Source organism: Protobothrops mucrosquamatus, unplaced genomic scaffold (genome assembly GCF_001527695.2).
Source record: "Protobothrops mucrosquamatus isolate PMUCROS unplaced genomic scaffold, P.Mucros_1.0 scaffold787, whole genome shotgun sequence".
Classification (NCBI taxonomy): domain Eukaryota; kingdom Metazoa; phylum Chordata; class Lepidosauria; order Squamata; family Viperidae; genus Protobothrops; species Protobothrops mucrosquamatus.
In genome coordinates this window covers 177014-201750 of record NW_015387055.1, presented here as the reverse complement: position 1 = coordinate 201750, position 24737 = coordinate 177014, and the positions used below count along the sequence as shown (strand labels likewise).

Below are 24737 nucleotides of genomic sequence, written 5' to 3'. Positions count from 1 at the left end.
TTTTTTAAAAAATAGATTATTTGTTTAAAAGCTCCAGATTGTCTTATTTCATTATTAATACTTCCTGGCACCTCCCTCTTCCCTGCTCTGGATTTTCCAGCCTCCAGCTATCATTACAGAGTATAGATTTTTAATCAGATCAGCTGTTTTTTAAACAACAGCCCTGCAAACTCCCCATTGGGAGGCCCACCACCCATTCTTTCCAGAATTCGCTGCCTACCGCAGGTGGGCTGTGTTTTCCAGGCAACCAGTTCTGCAGCTGGGTGAAGTTTGAGCTACTTTGGGCAGACAGGGGGGACGGTTTCCCCCTCACTGCATGCCCAAAAGATACCTGAAATGAGTTAGGGGCAAGGCCAGCCATTTATTCAAGGCCCCAAAAGCCCTCACTCAGTATGCCATGCATTATGTTCCTTGCTGCCTTATGCCGTGCATTATGTTCCTTGGAGCATACCTTCACACCTGTAGCTTTAGCTAAACTGTGGGTGTCCCCTTGCCAATTGGTTCTGGAAGGGTCTATATACCACTGTTTCACAACCTTAGCAATTTTAAGAGGTGTGGACTTCAACTCCCAGAATTCCCCAGCCAGCAAGTTTGGACTTCAACATGCTGGCTGGGGAATTCTGGGAGTTGAAGTCCACATGTCTTGAAGTGGCCAGAGTTGAGAAACACTGGCCTATACAGAGATAGAGAGAGAGCCCCACCTGTTATTTACCCTTAGATTTCACAGAATTCTCTTCTTTCTTCCCCACATGCCAAATATCAAGGCCAAAACAACCCTTTATGTTCAAGGCCATGTTTCGCTACTGGGCATCATGGGTTGCAGACCCTGGAAAGGCGGACTTGCTTCAAGTCCAGACATCATCAGAAAAAAGTCAGAAAAATGGGGTTAAAACATTCAACTGGCCTCGGCAATTACCATGTCGTGTAACTTAAAATAAAGTTGTTTTCCGGGTATCAAGCTGCTTTATAGAACTTGGTAGAAATGAAAGACCTGTGGCTGCAACGGGGGAACGCGCTGCCCATAAGCCACGCGGCACTAAAATGCAGCGAGGCAATCCACTCCTTTTCGTACTTTAAAATAAGGAGTAAAAATGGCTGATTTGGGATTATTTTGCTCTTTTTTAAAAAAAACCACAAAATCGGGGAGAAGAGAGCTGAAAATTGCAGCGTCACTCCCCTGGCGTTGCTGCCACAGATCCTGCAGCTTTCAACAGTGATAACAACAGGAAGAGTAACCGTAACAATAACGCTTGCCCCAGCTGAAAAGACTGACGTCCCTTGCAAGAGAGTAAAACTTTGGATTTAACAGACAGTTCAAGGCTGTCTGTTAAATACAAAAGTTTGGAACCCAAGTCATCTGCACAGTTACCTAATTACGCAAATGTCGTATATGGAGACTAACGGTATAAGAATACCAATAATTGTGCAAATGAGGTAAATGACACACACAAGTTTCCAGACATGACTTTGAAAATAAAGAATCAGTCTGTTATTTCAGATGTGTCCCCTTCCAAAGTTCCTTCGCATAACATTAAAACTCGGGCGCTTTGGGAATTTGTCTCCCTTTTACCGAAAGTAACACAACCCGTTGCTGAGAAGCAGTTAGAGAATTTAGCCAGCCTCTCAGGTTTTGTATCCCAAACAGGGGAATTGTTGTTGTTGTTGTTTTTTTAAGTCTCTTGCTGGTGTCTGGTATATGGGGAAAATCTGCACAGCAACTCCAAAAAAAAAGGATTCCTGATGCAGTCCCAAGCCGGGCGTGTGGCCCCCACCCTCCCAGCCCCTCCCACGGACTGAGACTGCACGGGCAGCAGCCGCTCACCTGGCGCAGGTTTCTAGTCACACGGATGTCGTGCCAGTTGTTGTCATTGAACTTGCCGTTCACGGGCTCCACCAGAGCCTCGAAGGCGCCGGAGCCCAGGTTGATCACCAGCCAGACGGCGCCGCTCTTGAGCGAGAGGTTGACGTAGTCGGCCGACTTCCCGGTGTGGAGCATCAGGCCGTTGCGCTGGAGGGTGCGGAAGGAGAGGGTGATCTCGTCGGTGCTGCTCTGGATGGGGTTGTGAGAAAGGTCGTAGCAGAAGAATTCGTTCCCTTTGAAGGTCGCCACGAATTCCTCTTTCCCTGCAGAGGAGACACGAGCGGGCGGGAAGGGAGGTTGAGCCGGGGTTAGGGATTCACACGCTCACGGGGAGACGATCGCCCGCTAGAGGAGAACACAGGGGGTCCTCGACTTACGACCACAACGGAGCCCAGAATTTATGTTGCTAAGCGAGACATTTGCTAAGTGAGTTTCGCCCCATGCTGACGACTTTTCTTGCCACGGTCGTTAAGGGAATCACAGCCCTAGAGAATGAATATCTGGCTCTCCATAGCCAAAGACTCCCGAGAAAAGATGAAACCGGTTACATGATGCCCCCTGGTGGTCAATGTAACCATGTGAACTCAGGGGGAAAAATGTACACTATATACAGCAGGGGTCTCCAACCTTGGCAACTTTAAGACTTGTGGACTTCAACTCCCAGAATTCTGGGAGTTGAAGTCTACAAGTCTTAAAGTTGCCATGGTTGAGGACCCCTGCCCTACCAGACAAATGTGTTTGCACCGCATTTCACAAGGAGTGGAAGCTGTCCACTGAACCTCTCTCTCTCTCTTTTTTTTGAAGGTTTAATTTGGAGACCTTCAACAATATGAATATTAAGTAGGGATATTCAGTTCTGGTCCTCAGCTGTACTCTGTGGCTGGGCTACCTAGGACTCGTAGTTCAGTAATTTCTGGATAACCCTCTTCTGATTCTTGCTTTAAGCAGTGCTTCTCAACCTTAGCAACTTAAAGATGGCAGAGCTGGCTGGGGAATTCTTGGAGTTGAAGTCCACCTATCTTCAAGTTGCTAAGGCTGAGAAACACTTCTTTAAAGTGATGATAGGGAACTGCTTAGGCTGGACCCAACACATTAAAACAGAAAACCTATCGGGCTCCCAGGCCAGTTGGTGGAGGCAGGTTTAATTTGCTTTCGGGATAAGCGACGTTATGAACAGTGCAGAAAAGGTGTAACAAACAACCAGCCGAAAGGAGACAGAGCTTAAAACCCATTTACACCAACCCCCATTCAGTTTTATTCTTGAAATAATAGCACCTAGATTTATATACCACTTCACAATGCTTTGTAGCCCTCTTTAAGTGGTTCACAAATATCAGCCTCTTGCCCCCTCCCCCCCCCCAAAAAAATCTGGTCCTCGTTTTACCAACCTCAGAAGGATGGAAGGCTGAGTCAACCTTGGGCTGGTCAGGATCGAACTGCTGGGAGTGGGCAGAGTTAGCCTGCAATACTGCATTATAACCACTGCACCACCATAGCAATGGAATGGAATGGAATGGAATAGGAATAAGAATAGAATAGAATAGAATAGAATAGAATAGAATAGAATAGAATAGACTTATATACTGCTTTATGGTGCTTCACAGCCCTCTCCAAACAGTTTACAGAGTCAGCCTCTTGCTCCCAACAATCTGGGTCCTCATTTTACCGACCTCGGAAGGACGGAAGGCTGTGTCAACCTTGAGCCGGTCAGGATCAAACTCTTGGCAGTGGGCAGAGTCAGCCTTAAAACTGCATTTAACCACTGCACCACCAGGACTAATGTTTGCTTCCTTCTCAGCCCGGGACTCCTTAACCTGCTGCCTCTGGTCTTTGAATCTTCTGCCCTCTCTTTCAGGATCCCACTCCCGCTCCACCCACAATTTACTCAGTGTGGCTCAATCTCTCTGCCCCCTCCTCCCCTTATTTCTTTCGAGATTTGATCCTCACTGCTTCTCTCTCTCTCTAACAGCCACCCATCATAGCAGACATTTCTTTTTTCATCCCAGTTATATTTGCCGAGCCCCCATTCGTCCTTGACCCTCTCTCTTCATCTTCTTTGACCGCACACATTTCTTAAGTACCCCATTACACTTAACTTACTTTTATGTTTCCCTGGACGTGCCCAGGTCTCGCTTCCATACATCAAAGTCGACAGAAGCACACTTACACTCCCCCCCTTTTCAGCCACACCATTCCTTTCTCAAAGCACACGTGTCCCCGCTCCCTGTTCTGCCGGCATATGCACATCTGGACACGTCTCCATTTATTTTTCCTATCTTTAGTAGTATAAACTTTTAACAAAACAGGCAAATTCATCTCCTCGAGTATTTGTGGAGAACTTGCAATTGTTCACGCCGTTTCCCCAGTGAAACGTGATCTGATCGTTTATTATCCGATCCTTCATCCTCGTTGCGTCACTCAGTCTCTCTAAAATTCAATGCAAACCATTCAGCCTCTCCTTCAATTGCTTTTGTGCAGGAGCGCAGGTGTATTCACATTCCTAACACGCTCACCTGTGACACCGAAAAAGCATGTCTTATCCATTTATCCATCAACAACATTTACCAGCCAACCAGATATCACACCTCTTTGTCTTGTTGCCTGATTTTGAACCATTTGCTAAGCATCCTGTTGAGGCTCACTCGGGCTTTTATTCCCACCCTATCCGGCTCTTACCGCACACGGCACCAGCCTGCAACTCCATTTTCCCTCTGAAAATCCCATTAGCTAAAGCCTGTTACTTGATCCTATCCTTTCTCTTCACCAGCCACTAGACAATAAACAAACTCCCATTCAGGCATCTATCTCATAACAGCCTGAGCAAATCCTGATCTATAAACACTACAGTTCCTCGTTTCGCTAAAGCATCCTTGTTCATATTTTGCGTCAGTGTAACTCCATCTACCGCTTGGGCCCTTTGTCACACGAAACTATTGGGAAAGGGCAGGTAGTCCTCGATTTACAACCGATCGCTTAGCGACAGTTCAAAGTTACGACCCTCCGAAAGGTATGATGGCTGCACCCACCCCTCCCCCCACTGTCATGTGTTCATATTTTGGGCATCGGGCCACTGGCTCACCTTTACAGCCGTTTGCAGGGTGCCCCGCGGGTCACATGACTGCAATTTCCGATAGTTTTTGCCAATTTCTGGGGTTTGCTCTCAGTTTCCAGCAAAAAAAAAAAAAAAAAAAGAGCCCGCTGGATATAACAGATTAGCTTAACAATCACATCATTTGCTTAACGAGCACTGCAAAAACCTGTCGTAAAGTTGGGTCTGGCCGTGACCGCAACGACTTAATGACTGAACTTGTGGGCTCAACTGCAGGCTGGAAGGCTACCAATAATTTTTTAAATTTTTATTTAATATGGAGGTTCCTGGGCTCCAGGATCACCGCAGATGGGGACTGCAGCCAAGAAATTAGAAGACGCTTGCTCCTGGGGAGGAAAGCTATGGCAAATCTAGACAGCATACTCAAAAGCAGAGACATCACCCTGCCAACAAAAGTGCGTAGAGTCACGGCCATGGTTTTCCCAGTTGCAATGTATGGCTGTGAAAGCTGGACCATAAGAAAGGCTGAGAAAGGCCAAAGAATGGAGGCCTTTGAACTCTGGTGCTGGAGAAGACTCCTGCGAGTCCCCTGGACTGCAAGGCCATCCAACCGGTCAGTCCTAGAGGAGATCAACCCCGACTGCTCTTTAGAAGGCCAGATCCTGAAGTTGAAACCCAAGTCCTTTGGCCACCTAATGAGAAGGAAGGACTCCCTGGAGAAGAGCCTGATGCTGGGAAAGATGGAGGGCAAGAGAAGAAGGGGACGACAGAGAAGGAGGGGTCTGGATGGAGTCCCTGAAGCAGCAGGCGTGAGCTTCAATGTACTCCAGAAGATGGTAGAGGACAGGAAGGCCTGGAGGAACGTTGTCCATGGGGTCACGATGGGTCGGACACGACTTCGCAACTAACAACAACAAATATTTTATATGGTTCATAGTGGTGAATTCATTAGTGAACCAGTGACTAGGTTGAATAGGATAAAATGAACAAATTAACATTTGTCTCCCGGGGACAAGGACAAACACAACTAGAATTATCTCCTGATTGTATTCCAGGAAATAAGAGTCGTGATAGATAGTGGATCATCTCCGAATAGGAAGCAGAGGTAGCTCGGAATTTATACCCATTCAGATTTAATCCTTCATCATCTCTTGCACGGCCGTACTCCCTTCTCAGAAAACAAGACCCGGTTCCCTCTTATCGCTGGCCTGTTTGCATCTGCTGAGGCCGAAGGCTTGTTTACATTCTCGGCATTTCTGCGTTCCGGCTGAGATAAACTCAGCAAATCAGAGTGGAATTTCCCAGACAGCTTCTAACTGAATGGTGATAACTACCGTGTCTCTCTTTCTATACATATAGAACAGGTAATGAAAAGAAAGATGGATTTCCTAGAAGTGCCCTGTTTTTTGCAGAGCTGCTATCCTACTAATGAAGCTCAGTGGGGCTCACTTGTTCCATGTGAATGAATGGGCATTGCTTAGGAGGGGGAATAGAATAGAATAGGATAGGATAGGATAGAATGGAATGGAATGATGAATGGAATAGAATAGAAAATAGAATAGAATAGAATAGAATAGAATAGAATAGAATAGAATAGAATAGAATAGAATAGAATAGAATAAGCAATAGGAAATAGAAGAGAAGAGAAGAGAAGAGAAGAGAAGATAATAAGCAATGATGTAGAATAGAATAGAATAGAATAGAATAGAATAGAATAGAATAGAATGGAATGGAATGGAATGGAATGGAATGGAATGATGAATAGAACAGAATAGAAAATAGAATAGAATAGAATAGAATAGAATAGAATAGAATAGAATAGAATAGAATAGAATAGAATAGAATAGAATAGAATAGAATAGAATAAGCAATAGGAAATAGCATAGAATAGAAGAGAATAGAATAAGCAATATGATATAGAATAGAATAGAACAGAATAGAATAAGCAATATGATATAGAATAGAATATCTTTGTCATTGTGTAATTCATAACAAAAGTGCTGTCCACAGTGCACACTACACACAAATCAAAACCACAAATAAGAACATACATTATGTGCACACATCCTCCACGTTCTGTTCACCATTGCGCTGCCCCTAATATTGCACATCAATGTTGCACTATACAGTGGTATTTAATATGATTACAGCTCTAGGATAAAAAACTATTTTTCAGTCTATTTGTCTTTGTTTTTATTATCCTGTGCCGTCTGCCAGATGGTAATAGTTGAAAAAAAGAATGTCCGGGATGAGATGAGTCTTGAAGAATATTTTGAGCTTTCCTAAGAAAACGGGAACTGTACAGTTCGTCCGGGGGGGGGGGAGAAAAGGGCAGCCAATAATCCTCTGGGCGATGCGCTTTCCTATCTGCTACTGTGCAGCTAGTAAACTACACACAAATGCAATGGGTTAGAACAGGGGTCTTCAAGCTTGGCCTTTTATGACTTGTGGATTTCAACTCCCAGAATTCCTCAGCCAGGCACAGTGTGCCTGGCTGAGGAATTCTGGGAGTTGAAGTCCACAAGTCATAAAAGGGCCAAGTTTGAAGACCCCTGGGTTAGAATGCTCTCTATGGAGCAACGGTAAAAGGTCACCAGCAGTTTTTCATTCAGTTGTTGTTTCCTGAGAAGTCTGAAGAAATATAATCTCTGCTGGGCCTTCTTAACCAATGCCCTAACATGAGCACTCCAGGTCATGTTCTATCAACATACGCAGAACAGCCTCAGATTAGGAAATTGTTTAGCCCAGGCAGCCCATTCCCACATACACGCTGGATCATTCCGAGAGGCCGCAATGAAGGATTTTCTACGCCAGACTCTGAGGGGAGGAGAAAAAAAAATGAATCGCTTTCCATCGTCAGAAATAAATCCTCGATGCAAGTTTACCTTGCACAGATATATATATATATATTAGGAGAACAGTAAGCCGAGAAACTCGGCTTAGATCTCCAAACACTGCAGAACTCTCATGTACACAATCCCCAGTGTGGGCTTTAATTTGTTTAGTGGATTTACCTGGAAGGAGGATTAAGTTTTCCCCACAAATAATTCACCTTTAAAATAGAAAGGCTGCCTTAGAATCGGTAACGCCAACAGACAAAAAAACTCTCCTGCAAACTGTCGGGTTTAAGACCAGCCTCTGCACTTGGTAATTAACCGAGATGTGTCAAGGACAGGATAAATAGCTTGTATTGTAGACAGAAAATAAGTCACGTATTTGCAGCCCATCGGCCGGCTCTTCCGCCCAGCCTTATTTTCCACCTTGTCAGCTTCAGCCTTTACTCTGCCATAAAAGAAGATTCAGAAAGATCTAGATGGGTTTCAGCAGGAAGATGAAAGGAAATGAAGAGAAGGAAGAGGGGGGGACATGATAGCAGTGTTCCAATATCTCAGGGGCTGCCCCAAAGAAGAGGGAGTCAAGCTATTCTCCAAGGCGCCTGAAGGCAGGACGACAAGCAACGGATGGAAACTCACCAAGGAGAGAAGCAACCTAGAACTAAGGAAAACTTCCTGACAGTGAGAACAATTAACCAGTGGAACTACCTGCCTCCAGAAGCGGTGAATGCTCCAACACTGGAGGTTTTTAAGAAGAGAGTGGACAGCCATTTGTCCGAAATGGTATAGGGTTTTCTGCCTGAGCAGGGGGTTGGACTAGATGACCTCCAAGATCCCATTCAATTTTTTTTTTTTTATTATTATTATTATTATTATTATTATTATTATTATTAGTAGTAGTAGTAGTAGTAGTAGTAGTAGTAGTAGTAGTAGTAGTAGTAGTAGTACATGCTAGCCAAGTACTACAGTTGACATAGTTCTCTTCGGAAACTCCAGCAAATTTTCTCTCATCAAACTGAACAAGAGCAGGTCAGAATCCCAGAGTTGGAAGGGACCCTTGGAGGTCATCTACTCCAACCCCCTGCTCAAGCAGGAAACCCTATACCATTTCAGACAAAGGGCTGTCCAATCTCTTCTTTAGAAAGGTGTAAATCTACGGGGTTTGTCTGTCCCAGCAAGGGAAACGATAAGCTCCTCCACCAGTGAATTTTAACAAAGATCCACGGGAGGAAAAAATCAAGCCTTTCCCGAGATACTGTCTTCTCTCTTTTGCAAACATTTCAGTTCAACGCTACATAGCAGGATCCTATTATCAAGAGTATCATGATCGGCCTCGAGGCGCAGTTCCAACAATCTGAAGTGGCAGCAGTTTGCAGATGTAAAATACTCTGGCTAGAAGATCTTTTAACGGCCAGGAAAATGCAAAGCCAGGATTTAAGACGCATCCGGTTTCACTGCGAAGCCTTAAGTATCTCAGAACACGTAAACCGAGGCCCGCAAGTGTATATATATTTAATGACGGTTGAGCTGATCTGTCTCTTGCCAGCCGCCTAAAAAAGGGGGAGCCGGTTCTTTGATCTTGGGGTGGAAAGAAGGATCTCTGCCCATGCTCAGAGGCAGGATAAGATCTCAGAGGTTGCACCAGATATCTTCATGCCAGCGGGGGCAAATGACACGCTTAACCAAGTCAGCGGTTAAATGTGTCATTTGCCCACAGCAGTGTGGGCATACCTGGCGCTGCCTCCTAGGATCTTATCCTGAGAAAAAAGCATGTCTCTGGGGATACACAAAGTGCAAGAGGACACCTTGGTGCAACGTGGGAAGCAGGCTTGTTGTTAACCTTGGATCCACGCTAGGCATCTTGCGTGATGTGTGAGAAACGTCCTCTGGGTTAGTTATACCAACCCAGCCCTTCCAAGTCAGCCGGGGAAGAAGGCATTTTATAAACCCAGGAAAAAAAGCGGAGAAATTCAGCGCAGCTGGGGGAGCAAACCCCTCCCCACAATGCCCCCCCCCGCCTCTCCCGTGGCTCTTCTGGGGCATCACAGTGGGTGTCCATAAGAACCAATCTGCCACCTGCTGTTCCAGTGGATCAATGAGAATCAGCAATTATCCCCAGCCAGGTTCTCCTTTTTCCACCCCAGTTGCTGAGCTTCACGTTTGCTGGGGGGGGGGGAGAAGCAGGGGGGGCAGGAACTCTCCTGGCATGAGATGACCGTCCCCAAGTCCAGGAACTGGAGAAGACTGTTAATTCTGTTCGTCTGGCAAGCCTTTTTTGCTTCCCACGTCTGGTGTCCTTGTTCAGAAGCTCCCTTGCAGACTCTCATGTAGGGCCCAATGGCGGTCTTTTTGCCACTTTAAACCACACACACACACACCACACACAGAGACCCTCTCACTGGAGGGCTGCAAAGAACACACAGGCCCCAAAGTCGAGGAGAAAAAGGAAGCTCACGAATTAAGGCGAGTCTGCGCGTCCCAGGATAACGTTGCAAGATCCAGTCTGGGCCGGCCACAGGGAACAGGGGTTTTGTCTTCCGAGCTTTTGGATGGGTGCTGGAGTTCAGCCTTGAGGAACCACTCTCTAGCAAAGTGTGTGCTTTGGGCTAGTAGTCTATGTGTAGCATGTACGTGTGGTGCCTGGTTATGTGTGGCTTTTTAATTGCTGACTGGGGTGTTGATGGCCGGTTATGAAGTCACTGGCTGTTGTTTCCCTTTGCTGCCAAGACCTCAGCTCCTAAGGCAGGGGTGGCGAACCTATGGCACGCGTGCCAGAGGCGGCACTCAGAGCCCTCTCTGCGGGCACCCGCGCCGTTGCCCCAGCAGAGTTCGCCAGAGTAGCGAGCACGTGGCGTTTGGAAGCGACAGGCCAGGAAGTGAGCAAGCAAGTGGCATTGCCCCCCCCCCCGGGGATGCCCCGGAGATGGCCAGGGACTGGCCCCGGCCACGCTCACCCAGTCTGCCGTGACCACTGCAGCCACGCCCACCCAGTGGCCCATGCCCCCCGCCACCCCCGAAGGCACCACAATGCTGATGCAGCTCTGGCTCTTTGCAATAAATAAGTGGGTTTGGGGTTGCGGTTTGGGCACTCGGTCTCTNTTTCCTGCCTGAGCAGGGGGTTGGACTAGTTGACCTCCAAGGTCCCTTCCAACTTTATTATTATTATTATTATTATTATTATTATTATTATTATTATTATTAGTAGTAGTAGTAGTAGTAGTAGTAGTAGTAGTAGTAGTAGTAGTAGTAGTACATGCTAGCGAAGTACTACAGTTGACACAGTTCTCTTCTGAAACTCCAGCAAATTTTCTCTCATCAAACTGAACAAGAGCAGGTCAGAATCCCAGAGTTGGAAGGGACCCTTGGAGGTCCATCTAGTCCAACCCCCTGCTCAAGCAGGAAACCCTATACCATTTCAGACAAAGGGCTGTCCAATCTCTTCTTTAGAAAGGTGTAAATCTACGGGGTTTGTCTGTCCCAGCAAGGGAAACGATAAGCTCCTCCACCAGTGAATTTTAACAAAGATCCACGGGGGGGGGGGGGGAAATCAAGCCTTTCCCGAGATACTGTCTTCTCTCTTTTGCAAACATTTCAGTTCAACGCTACATAGCAGGATCCTATTATCAAGAGTATCATGATCGGCCTCGAGGCGCAGTTCCAACAATCTGAAGTGGCAGCAGTTTGCAGATGTAAAATACTCTGGCTAGAAGATCTTTCAACGGCCAGGAAAATGCAAAGCCAGGATTTAAGACGCATCCGGTTTCACTGCGAAGCCTTAAGTATCTCAGAACACGTAAACCGAGGCCCGCAAGTCTATATATTTTTAATGATGGTTGAGCTGATCCGTCTCTTGCCAGCCGCCTAAAAAAGGGGGAGCCGGTTCTTTGATCTTGGGGTGGAAAGAAGGATCTCTGCCCATGCTCAGAGGCAGGATAAGATCTCAGAGGTTGCACCAGATATGTTCATGCCAGCGGGGGCAAATGACACGCTTAACCAAGTCAGCGGTTAAATGTGTCATTTGCCCACAGTAGGGTGGGCATACCTGGCGCTGCCTCCTAGGATCTTATCCTGAGAAAAAAGCATGTCTCTGAGGATACACAAAGTGCAAGAGGACACCTTGGTGCAACATGGGAAGCAGGCTTGTTGTTAACCTTGGATCCACGCTAGGCATCTTGCGTGATGTGTGAGAAACGTCCTCTGGGTTATACCAACCCAGCCCTTCCAAGTCAGCCGGGGGAAGAAGGCATTTTATAAACCCAGGAAAAAAAGCGGAGAAATTCAGCGCAGCTGGGGGAGCAAACCCCTCCCCACAATGCCCCCCCCGCCTCTCCCGTGGCTCTTCTGGGGCATCACAGTGGGTGTCCATAAGAACCAATCTGCCACCTGCTGTTCCAGTGGATCAATGAGAATCAGCAATTATCCCCAGACAGGTTCTCCTTTTTCCACCCCAGTTGCTGAGCTTCACGTTTGCTGGGGGGGGGGAGAAGCAGGGGGGGCAGGAACTCTCCTGGCATGAGATGACCGTCCCCAAGTCCAGGAACTGGAGAAGACTGTTAATTCTGTTCGTCTGGCAAGACTTTTTCGCTTCCCACGTCTGGTGTCCTTGTTCAGAAGCTCCCTTGCAGACTCTCATGTAGGGCCCAATGGCGGTCTTTTTGCCACTTTAAACCACGCACACACACACCACACACAGAGACCCTCTCACTGGAGGGCTGCAAAGAACACACAGGCCCCAAAGTCGAGGAGAAAAAGGAAGCTCACGAATTAAGGCGAATCTGCGCGTCCCAGGATAACGTTGCAAGATCCAGTCTGGGCCGGCCACAGGGAACAGGGGTTTTGTCTTCCGAGCTTTTGGATGGGTGCTGGAGTCCAACCTTGAGGAACCTCTCTCTAGCAAAGTGTGTGCTTTGGGCTAGTAGTCTATGTGTAGCATGTATGTGTGGTGCCTGGTTATGTGTGGCTTTTTAATTGCTGACTGGGGTGTTGATGGCCGGTTATGAAGTCACTGGCTGTTGTTTCCCTTTGCTGCCAAGACCTCAGCTCCTAAGGCAGGGGTGGCGAACCTATGGCACGCGTGCCAGAGGCGGCACTCAGAGCCCTCTCTGCGGGCACCCGCGCCGTTGCCCCAGCAGAGTTCGCCAGAGTAGCGAGCACGTGGCGTTTGGAAGCGACAGGCCAGGAAGTGAGCAAGCAAGTGGCATTGCCCCCCCCCGGGGATGCCCCGGAGATGGCCAGGGACTGGCCCCGGCCACGCTCACCCAGTCTGCCGTGACCACTGCAGCCACGCCCACCCAGTGGCCCATGCCCCCCGCCACCCCCGAAGGCACCACAATGCTGATGCAGCTCTGGCTCTTTGCAATAAATAAGTGGGTTTGGGGTTGCGGTTTGGGCACTCGGTCTCTAAAAGGTTCGCCATCACTGAACTAGACATACCCAATTCCTGCAACCGTTCCTTATATGTTTTAGCCTCCAGTCCCCTAATCATTGTTGCTCTTCTCTGCACTCTTTCTAGAGTCTCAACATCTTTTTTACATCGTGGTGACCAAAACTGGATGCAGTATTTCAAGTGTGGCCTCACCAAGGCCTTGTAAAGTGGATTTGCTTAACAACTGGAGCAAAAAAAGTCATAAAATTGGGCATCTGACTAACAACCGCCTTGCCCAACGATGGAAATTCTGCTCCCAATTGTGGCTGTAAATTGAAGACTATCTGTATATTATTAGGCCTTGCAGAGTATTGATTGAGGATTATTAACAGTCTAATGTTTAGATCACTTAAACTGCGGATGATAAAAAAAGAGCATTATATCAGTATTAACTATGATTTAAAATGTTAATGTTAATAAGCGTGAGATTATTTAGCTTTTTCATCCAGAACTGAATATAATATATTTTTAAAAAGCTGCAAATTACTTCGAAGTATTTGTACAAGAGTTTCTGTCTTAAGCTGATTATCTAGTATTAAAGTCTTTGCTGTATTATAACTTACTCCTTTTGTTCTTGTTAAAAAAAAGAGAGATAAACAATGCAGATTTAACAATGACTAAAAATTTAAAAAATGGAAGAGAAAAAAAAACCCTAATGCAGTGATGGCGAACCTTTTAAAGACCGAGTGCCTAAACCACAACCCAAAACCCACTTATTTATCACAAAGTGCCAGGGCCGCATTAGCATTGTAGTGTCCTCAGGGGGGCATGGGGGTGTGGCCCATTGGGTGGGCATGGCCCACTGGGTGGGCATGGCTGCGGTTGTCACGGCAGACTGGGTGGGCATGGCCACCTCGATGTTGCTCATGGGGGGGATGCCTGTAGGGGCCAGGCTGCCCTGGCATAGCTGTCAAATGAATCTGGCTTTCCTCATCAACTTTTCACATGTCCGAACGGCCCATCTCGCTTCAGAGAGGGACTTTGCTCATCGGAAGCAAATCGGGAAGGTGGCAAACGGTGATTAGATGACCCTGGGACACAGCCACCATTGTAGACACACTCTGGTTGCCAAGTTCTTGAATTTTGATCATGTCAGGATGAGGACCGTTCAAGGGGTCACTTTTTCCAGGGCCCCTCTGAACACTCGCAAAATGAATAGTTGTAAATCGGGGAGTAGAGACATCACCCTGCCAACAAAAGTGCGTATGATCAAGGCCATGGTTTTCCCAGTTGCAGTGTATGGCTGTGAAAGTTGGACCATAAGAAAGGCTGAGTGCCAAAGAATGGAGGCCTTTGAACTCTGGTGCTGGAGAAGACTCCTGCGAGTCCCCTGGACTGCGAGGCCATCCAACCGGTTGGTCCTAGAAGAGATCAACCCCGACTGTTCCTTAGAAGGCCAGATCCTGAAGTTGAGACTCAAGTCCTTTGGCCACCTAATGAGAAGGAAGGACTCCCTGGAGAAGAGCCTAATGCTGGGAAAGATGGAGGGCAAGAGAAGAAGGGGACGACAGAGGATGAGGTGGCTGGATGGAGTCACTGAAGCAGTAGGCCTGAGCTTCAATGGACTCCAGGAGATGGTAGAGGACAGGAAGGCCTGGAGGAACGTTGTCCATGGGGTCACGATGGGTCGGACACGACTTTGCAACTAACAACAACAAAATCGGGGACTACCTGTAATGTAAAGTTAAAAGTGAATCCAATCCAAGCCTGTGCCGTAAACAGACGCCATTCAGACAGCATCTTGCACAAGTTACATCCTAACCTCTGCCAGGTGCTAGCTGGAATTGGTTGTGCAGCCGGTGGGGAAGATCAACCCCACTGCGCGCGCTACACTTTTCCCTCTGTGATTGAGTTGTACAGTCGCAATCTGCCTTCAGACAACCCGTTTAGGAAGCTTAATGACAGGCGCGGGGAGGTGTGCCCTTCTTCCACCGGCTAAGCTTGATTAAACCTCGGTGAATTTGGGGGGAGGGCCTTAAGCACCGGGCAACGGCATCGCTTGATTAGTTTCCTGAATTGCGCAACTCCAGAAGATGGGTTAATTTAATTACCAGATTAAAAGCTCTGCAAAACTGCAGCAGACGGCGCACACAATGGAGGTGGGAAGAGGCAAGATGTATGCTGCCATCTCAAAAGAAGGCATGATGTACTGTAAATTTAAATCGCCCCGTCGTAATTATTCAATCCGCTGGCCACTGTTTTGAGTCTTTCTCCTTATTACATAGCATCCTTCCGGCGAAAATAACCAGGGGGGAGAGGGGGGGTCATGATTTAGAGCAGACCAAAACATCCCTGAAACTCTCTGCCACAACCTTTTTTTTTTTTTTTTTTAAAGCGTTTAGACAAATTTGGGGGAGACGTGTGTGTCTCGCCCTGCCTATGGATCGCCTCCAACAGCGGAGATAATACATCACCTTGCTTAGGCTCCTGAGAGAAAGACAGGATGCAGCATAAATCTAAACTAATAAATAAATAAATCACCAATGTCTTTCTTAATGAACACAGCCTTTGCATTTTGTTACGCTAAGCACGGAGTTTAGCACAGAGGCTGCGCTGGGAAGTATCCTGCCGCTTGTCTTTAAAAAGTGGATAAAATGCATTTGGGTGACTCCCTGCTCAAGGGGCCTTGAACTCATTAACTCTCAGAAGAGGACGCAGACTGACTGATTTACACTTTGCACATATATACGCCCAGCAGAAAAATAAACACTTTTGGGTGGGGAGAGGTCAGGAGCGAGCGTTGCACGGCTCAAGAGGAAAGGGGCTCTCAAGCTTTGAGTAGCCATCTAGAAGGTCCACTTAGGTGCACTTAACTATCACTTCCCACGGGAGGGAGGGGTAAACTCTCATGCTTAGACCCCATCAGCCTTGCCAGGTACAGGAGGTCCTTGACTTAGAACCGTTGGTTTAGCAACTGTGCAATGTTACAACGGCACCGAAAAAAAAGCGACTTATGATCGGTTTTCCCACTTACAACCATTGCAGCATCCCCCGTGGTCACGTGATCAAAATCCAGGCGCTTGGCAACTGACTCCTATTTATGACGGATGCAGCGTCCCGGGGTCACGGGGATCCCCTTTGGTGACCTTCTGATGAGCAAAGTCAACGAGGAAGCCAGATTCACTTAACAAACAGGTTACTAACTTAACAACGGCAGTGATTCGCTTAACAACTGTGGCCAGAAAGGTCGTAAAACGGGGCAAAACTCTTTGTGTCACTTAGAAATTTGGGGCTCAATTGGGGTCGTACATCAAAGACTCCCTGTAGTTCAGACAAGAAGCACACAGGGATATTAGCATTGTCTTTACAGTAAGGTTACATTAACAGAACCTTGCAAGCCTGAATGTGCATCTCCCCCCCCCTTCATTTTTGCAGTATATTTATTTATTTTATTTATTTATTTATTTATTTAATTTAATTTATATGCCGCCCTTCTCCCAGCGGGACTCAGGGCGGCGCACAACATATTTAAAACAAAAGCATATATACAATCCCCCCCTGTAAAACCGAATTAAACCCTTCTGAGATGTTTGCCCCGCTCTTTCCTCTTCTCTGCCTCTTTCCCAACCCTTGCCTAGTCTGCAGCTTCTCCTCCCAGGTCATTCCCACCTACTATTTACAGTCCCACCTGTAGCCAGGAAAGATAGCCCCAGAGTGATCCATTGCTGGCTGTGGAATTCTGGGAGTTGAAGTCCACATGCCTTAAAATTGTCAAGGTTGAGAAACACTGATCTATTGGCTCCGTTTCCAAAGAAATGTTTGCAGACCAAAAAGGATTAAGGAAAATACTTTGATCTCTTCGATAGCTGTGATACTTGATAAGACAACATTATGGCAACCTCCTCATAATGAACTGCAAAATTTAACGGCTGGATCCACATGAATAAATGAATGAACAAATGATAATGATTCTGCACTAAATTTCTCCCTTGGCAGGAATCCAAGTAAAATAAACAGCTCTGAGTCTTAAGCTGATGGTGACAAGTTTATGTCACTCTCCATCATGCAAGAAAGCTGTTTTCAGGCATCCTTAGGAAAAAACAACAACAACAACACAACATTCCTTGGCTGAAAGTAGCTATTTTTTTCCCCCACAGCCATTTCTGCAGAGGTCTCTCTCTGCCTTGCTGCAAAGGATATAGACCACGAGTCATAAAAGAGCCACGGTTGCCTACCCCTGGGTTAGGGACATGGCTTACGGGCATCGTATCAGCCGGCAGGCAAGCGATGCCACTAATTTCGCAAACTGAATGTGAGCCAACAGTGCGATGCAGATACCAAAAAAAAAAAAAGGCAAATGCAATTTTAGCTGCATTAACTGAAGTATAATTTGCAATTAATACCATTTTACAATGCCCAGTAGGCCACACCTACTCCATCCACGCCCACCTGGTAGGCCGCCCCCACCCTGGCTGCCCCCCTGCCCCCCCCGAGGGCAACCGCAATGCCGATGCGGCCCTCAATGAAATTGAGTTTGACACCCCTGTTTTAAAGGGTCTTCTTGCAACATCCTGGATGTGCAGGAAACCTGGCTAGCTTGCATACACACGAGCGAGCTCTGTTTCTCTCCTGCTAAATTATGTTTTAAATTAAGAGCTGCATGAGATGGGTGGTGTGGGAAGTCAGCCCCCCCGAGAAGGAAATATTAAAAGGGCAGAAAAATATATTTCCTCAAAGCCTGCCCAGTTTTCTTAATAGCCCCAAGTCTCCCTCCCCCCAAGCAGAAACCAGCTCTGTAGAAATGCAGATGTAAATAATCCATTCAGGAAGGTTGGAGGCCCCCAGCTAGAAAATTAAGAAGACAAAGACACGTAAAATCTACATACCCCACCCAAACTCTAAGACAGGACATAATATGGTTAACCCACAGATGCCAAAGGGACGCAGGTCAAAATACATGATACAGGAAATACAAAGCCTCAAACAGGAACAGGAAACAACCTCAAGCAAGCACCCCAGAGGGTATAAAACCCCACTCCCTACATGTGCTCTTGCTCTTTTCTTCCAGAGCCGTCTTCCTGTCTGGCTCTCCTCTTCAATAAACTGCAATCTTCTTTCTAAAGCAGTCACCATGTTGTTTATTCCCGGCTTGGACTGAACCACGATGGAGACTTTTCCTTCAACAGTGGCGTACAATTTTAATAAATAAATACATTTTAGGGCATCTGAGAAAAGAATTTGTACAGTACGAAATTGCTCTAGCTGCTGCCTTTTGCTTCACTCGCTGTTTGTTCGTGTATCCTCAAGCAAACCTCTTATTTCTATGCCAGTTGAAGGTGAACTGTCAATCAATGCCTGTCACCATCAGCGATGCTACTCATTTCTGTCTGCGTGGGTGCAAAATGAGTAGTTGTGGCTGCCCAGTTTCTTGACAGATCCTGCCAAGGTGGAGGCTCTGTCTGAATAGGAACTACGCTTGCCATTTGAGACCAGATGCATTTTCCGACAAAGAGTGCTCATCCAGAACAAATGTCCAAAGTGTGCTATGGAGGCTTTCAAGAAGAGACTTGGATAGCCATTTGTTTGAAATGACTCTCCTCCTTCAGCAGGGGGTTGGACTGGATGACCTCCAGAAACCCTTCCAACTCTGTTCTATCCGCTGCTTTGATGAACCAGATCCTGATATTGTCAGCTTACTAGAGTATTTCTCAACCTCGGCCACTATAATAATAATAATAGTAGTAGTAGTAGTAGTAGTAGTAGTAGTAGTAGTAGTAGTAGTAAAGTTGGAAGGGACCTTGGAGGTCATCTAGTCCAACCCCCTGCTCAGGCAGGAAACCCTATACCAGTGATGGCGAACCTTTTAGAGACCGAGTGTCCAAACTGCAACCCAAAACCCACTTATGCATCGTCGGGTGCTGGGTGGGTGTGGCCCATTGGGTGGGCGTGGCCCATTGGGTGGGCGTGGCTGCAGTGGTAACGGCAGACTGGGTGGGACTAAAAAGTTTAATGAATCAATTCCAACTTTGCAAGATCTTTTTTTTTCCCTGCGAGAAGTTGAAATTGATTGATTGATTGGATCTTTTTTTTTTTGCACACGGCGGCGGAGGCCTAAAGCGAAAAGGTTTTATAAAACCCAGCTGAAGGCCTAGGACTGGGGCGACGGCGCGCGTGCCCACAGAGAGGGCTCTGAGTGCCGCCTCTGGCACCCGTGCCATAGGTTCGCCACCACTGAGTTAGATGATCTATCAAGACACTGGGCAGCCACAACTACTCATCAGGAAATAAGAGGGAGGCTGTAATGGGAGGCAGAAATAAGCTTGAGGACCAGCAGTACCAAGCAGCATTAGCATTCCTAACTTTGATCTCTCAGTCTGGTCTACCTTGAAGGGCTGACAGAGACTTTGCATTGTCTCTCCAATTAGCATCACTCAGCCTGGTGGATAAGCAGCAGCCGGCGGGCGGTCTCTTTGCTTCCGCCTTCCCTGCTCAGTTCAGAGATATTAGATTTCTTCTAATATCTAATATCTTCTTCTTCAACTACAGGCACTACAAATGTTATTGCTGCTTGCTTATAAACCAAGGTCGTCGCCATGTAAACGGAAAAATAAATGCCCAGTCAAGATATGACAAATCCAAACTGGAGGTAAACAGAAACTGGAGCGTAAATCAGTAGAAAGGATCGGGAAATGCCATCCTGCCAGATTCAAGCGAGATGTAAAACAGCGGCTCCCTTGATTTCCAATTTCCATTTTTACATCCCCGCAAATTCTCAGATTGCATGTAGAGCTACAGACTAGTCTCAGCCCTTGGATGTCAGCCGGCATCTCTACAGTGAGGGTCACACAACCGGCTGAATTCAGGTTAACCCAGCACAACTGCTACCCACAGGACACCCGAATCCAGCTCAGGTACAAACTAGCAACTCCACTTACACAACATGCTACTGTTTGTAGCCTCGTATGGAGGTCAAGGCCAGAAAAATGACTTCATCCAAGGACCTGGGTCAGTGCGCATGTGTGAAGGCAATCAATGGGTCTTATAGCAAGCATTAGCAAAGGAGGCGGTGACTCCAAAGTGGGTCTGAGGGTCCAACTGCGGTCGTAAGTTGAGGACTGCCTATATTTACAATCCAATCCCATCCCAGGAGGATCTGGATGAAGCCCAGCAAGAGGACGAAGTGTGAGAACAACACAACGGAAAACTCACTAACCCAGATACCTAAGATAGATCGATGTCCTCGCTCAAGTCAACTTATGCCAAAGGCTGCTTAAATAACACAAATCAGACTTGTTTGCAGAAAGTTAACAAACTCCCCGGGGAGCAAATTGTAAAGAGCGGAATTACCCTACACAAGGCCTCCCCCCCCCCAATGTACTTCTTGTGAGGGGGGGGGATTCTCAAGGGGCTCTCTCTAGATAAGAGGGCCAGAAGGATAGATTAAATTGCTGGATACACCCCCAGGGTGGTGCCATTAGTATTTAATTACCTAATTAAAAAGCCACCCATTTCATGCTTGCAACTCAGGGCAGTGCACATGACTAAAACCACAAAGCCCAACAATCAACATCAGTAAAACAAAACCATTACAACACAGATAAAACAGCTAAAAAGTCTAAGAGTAAAAAGACAGGAGAGGGCATCCTAAACTTAACAGCTATTTAACAGGCTCCACACATTCATTGGATCCCCAGGCCCGATGCCATTAATCAATCAATCAGAATAGAGCTGGAAGGGACCTTGGAGGTCTTCTAGTCCAGCCCCCTGCTCAAGCAGAAACCCCTATAGCAGGGGGAGGCAACCTTGGCTCTTTTATGACCGGTGGACTTCAACTCCCAGAATTCCTGAGCCAGCATGGCTCAGCTTGGAAATTCCCTTTCCCCTCAGCATGGCTGGCTCAGGAATTCTGGGAGTTGAAGTCCACCAGTCACAAAAGAGCCAAGGTTGCCTACCCCTGGTCTAACTTAACAACTGCAGCGATTCACTTAACAACTTTGAAGTAAGAACAGTCATTTAACAACAGTTTTGCTTAGCGACAGAAATCTGGGGCTCAACTGTGGCCGTGAATCGAGGGCTACCTGTAGCTACTGGGGCATCTGGCCCAGATGTTCCCCAGAGGAAGAGCGACTTCAACCTGGGAAGTTTTGCTCTGAGTCTGCTTGTCCCATTTAGATCCTCGGAGGCTCCAGACACCAGCTTGGTCCACGATGGAGATGCGTGAATGGATGCTTGAGGATGCCTCAATCCCAGGATGAGCCCTCCCAGAGACTCATGGAGAGGGTGAACCAGCTGGTGGAGGGCACTGAGGCTGATGGGATTTCTCTCGGGACCCCCAATGGGCTCACCCCCCCAACTCAGGCTTTAGCAGAGCGCTTTTCAACCTTGGCAACCTGAAGATGTGTGGACTTCAACTCCCAGAACTGAAGTGGGAGTTGGCTGGGGAATTCTGGGAGTTGAAGTCCACACATCTTAAGGCTGCCAAGGTTGAGAGACCCTGCTCCAGCAGATGGAGTAGACCAGGGTCGCCCACCTGAGGTCTCAAGACGAACCCATTCCACGATTCTCTATCTCAGTGGTGGCGGACCTATGGCACGGGTGCCAGAGGCGGCACTCGGAGCTCTTTCTGTGGGCACACGTGCCATTGCCCCAGCCTCGCCTCCCCCCCCCGTGACACCCTCCTCACCAGCAGCCCCCCTGGAGGAGAGTCGCCCTTGAGCATGGCCCACGCGGAGCAGCACAGCCAAGGACACGGCAGCCAGGCAGCGTAGACAAGAATCTGGCCTCACGCCCCCATCATGCACAGTTGATGCTGCGGGGCGCGGGCAGAGGGCATGGCCGCCATGGCGCTGCTGGGCTGCCTGGGCGATTTGCGGCGGGCCCTGGAGGCGGTGAGTGGCCCTGCGGGCAGGAGGAGTGGGGGCGGGGCAGGGGGTGGAGTGGGGGCGGGGCCAGTTTTTGGGCACTCGGTCTCTAAAAGGTTCGCCATCACTGGTCTATCTACAGCAGTGGTTCTCAACCTTTTTAATGCCGTGACCCCAACCGGTCATAAGTCGAGGACTAAACCGGTCGTAAGTCGAGGACTAAACCAGTCGTAAGTCGAGGACTACCCAACCGGTCGTAAGTCGAGGACTTGCCCTGTCCGGGAGCGCCGTGCATGCGTGGTTCCGCCCCCTGCGCCGGCCGAGGCGTAGCTGGCAAGCGGCAGAGACGGAGCAGGACGACCACCAGCTGGCCCAGCCCAAGGGAGGTAAGGCACCCGCCGGAAAAGGGGAAAAAAAATGGCGGACAAAAAAAATGGCGGACAGCCTTGCTTGGCGACCCCCGTGAAATGGTCGATCGACCCCAAATGGGGTCCCGACCCAAAGGTTGAGAACCACTGATCTACAGTCAACCCAGCTCAGCCACCGCCTGTCAGGAGAGCTCACGAATGTGCCCCCCGTTGCACACGCATCCACGGGGGGCTTTGCACACAGAGGCTGACCACCCTTCACCTCTACCGGCCCAGCTCTGATGGCACCCCAAGGGCTTCGGTGTCAGCAGCTGGCCAAAAGGCTCCCCTTGGGCACCGCGGCAGCTTTCAGTCATTAGCTCATCAACTTGAGACTTCAGGACAATTAGTGCCCGCTTCCGTTCCCAGGGGAATCGGCACACCCGCCTCCCCCGTGCGCGGTTGGCATAGCAACAAGCCAAGGATGTGCATGTCCTTTTATTGCAAGGGGGGGCCAGGAAGGGAGGAAGGGGGCGAGCGAAGCACGAAAGCAAAATCAGAGTATCGAACTGAAGAGGGATTCTTCCTTTGGGTGAGTGGGTGGGAAAGCCATCCCGACTCTTGACAGCACCGGGGGAAATCCCAAGTTCTGTTTTTCCTTGTCTTCTCAGCACACTTTCTCTTTCACACGCACGCACGCACACACACACACAAACACACAAACGCTATTGCCCTCAAGTAAACATTGCAGAATATAACTCAGGCTTACATCATTCAAACGCCTCCCTCTGGGTGCCGGGGGGGGGGGGGAGAAGAGTAAGCACAACGTCATGGACCGCAGTGGGACTCCTTCTCCCTAGACCAGTGGAACCACCTGCCTCCAGAAGTGGTGAATGCTCCAACACTAGAAGTTTTTAAAAAGAGACTGGACAGCCATTTGTCTGAAATGATACTATAGGGTTTCCTGCCTGAGCAAGGGGTTGGACTAGATGACCTGCAAGGTCCCTTCCAACTTTATTATTATTATTATTATTATTATTATTATTATTATTATTATTCATCAGTGGAAGGACTTGCATCCAGAGGTTGTGTGTGTTACAACACTGGAGGTTTTTAAGAAAAGACTGAATAACCACTTGTCTGAAATGGTATGGGATCTCCTGCTTGAGCAGGAGGTTGGACTAGATGACCTCCAAGCTCCCTTCCAGCTCTATTCTGACTGAAACCTATTTTCCAAGCTACCTGAAGGCTGGACAAGAAGCAATGAATGGGAACTAATCAAGGAGAGGACCGATCTAGAACGAAGTGAGAACAATTAACCGGTGGGACGGCTTTCCCTCCAGAAGTTAAGGGGGCTCCATCAATGGAGGCTTTTAAGTAGAGACTGGACAGCCATTTGTCTGGAATGGTATAAGGTCTCCTGCTTGAGCAGGGGGTTGGACTAGAAGACCTCCAAGGTCTCTTCCGTGATTCTGTTCTGTTAAATTCATCTTTTCTACCCTCACACCGGTGCAGAAATAGACCGCACAGCTACAACAAAGGAGTCGTTTCAAAATGATAGGCTGGTTTTTGTATTTTATGTCCTTGTCCTTGTCCACTGACCTACTGACACACACACACACACAAATGCACGCACACCCCACTGCACACCCTGCTTGCTCTTCCCAATCCAGATCAATCACAGTCTTCGGTATATTAATGGCATCTTATTTGTACTGAATGCCTCATTAATGCTAACATTCCCTGGGCGTCTCTCTGCCACCCTCCCCGGATGGAGAGTATTAATTGCTTGCTTTGTAATTAAATATTAAGGCTGCAATGTTTCACGCTTTGCACAGCTGGCAAGGAAAGGGGAGCCGCGCATAGTGCGAGTGTCACACACGCAGGATATTAGTTCAGATTGCAAGAGTGTCTCACAAGCCGCTGCTCTGTGGACCTACGCCAGTGGTGGCGAACCTATGGCACGGGTGCCAGAGGCGGCACTCGGAGCCCTCTCTGTGGGCACACGTGCCGTTGTCCCAGCCCCGCCTCCCCCTGCGACCCCCTCCTCTCCAGAAGCCCCCCTGGAGGAGAGTCGCCCTCGAACGTGGCCCACGCGGAGCAGTGCAGCCAAGGACATGGCAGCCAGGCAGCGTAGACAAGACTCTGCCCTCACACCCCATCATGCAGTTGATGCTGCAGGGCGCGGGCAGAGGGCGTGGCCGCCATAGCACTGCCTGGGTGATCTGCGGCGGGCCCTGGAGGTGGTGAGTGGTCCTGTGGGCAGGCAGGGCAGGGGATGGGGGGGCAGAGCAGGGGGGTGGAGTGGGGGCGAGGCCAGTTTTTGGGCACTCGGTCTCTAAAAGGTTCGCCATCACTGACCTACGCAAAGACTACAGAGCAAGCGTAGTTCAATCTTGGGCCAAGATACACACAAAGGT

General features: G+C 48.2%; 1 protein-coding gene across 1 annotated transcript in view; it reads right to left on the bottom strand.

The window, feature by feature from the left end:
- The window catches only part of NRXN2 (neurexin 2), a 253526-nt gene that overhangs the window by 169185 nt on the left and 59604 nt on the right, over positions 1–24737 (bottom strand). The window contains exon 5 of the mRNA XM_029284646.1: positions 1823–2124. Coding sequence (XP_029140479.1) covers positions 1823–2124 — 302 coding nt within the window. The remainder of the gene's footprint in view (positions 1–1822; positions 2125–24737) is intronic.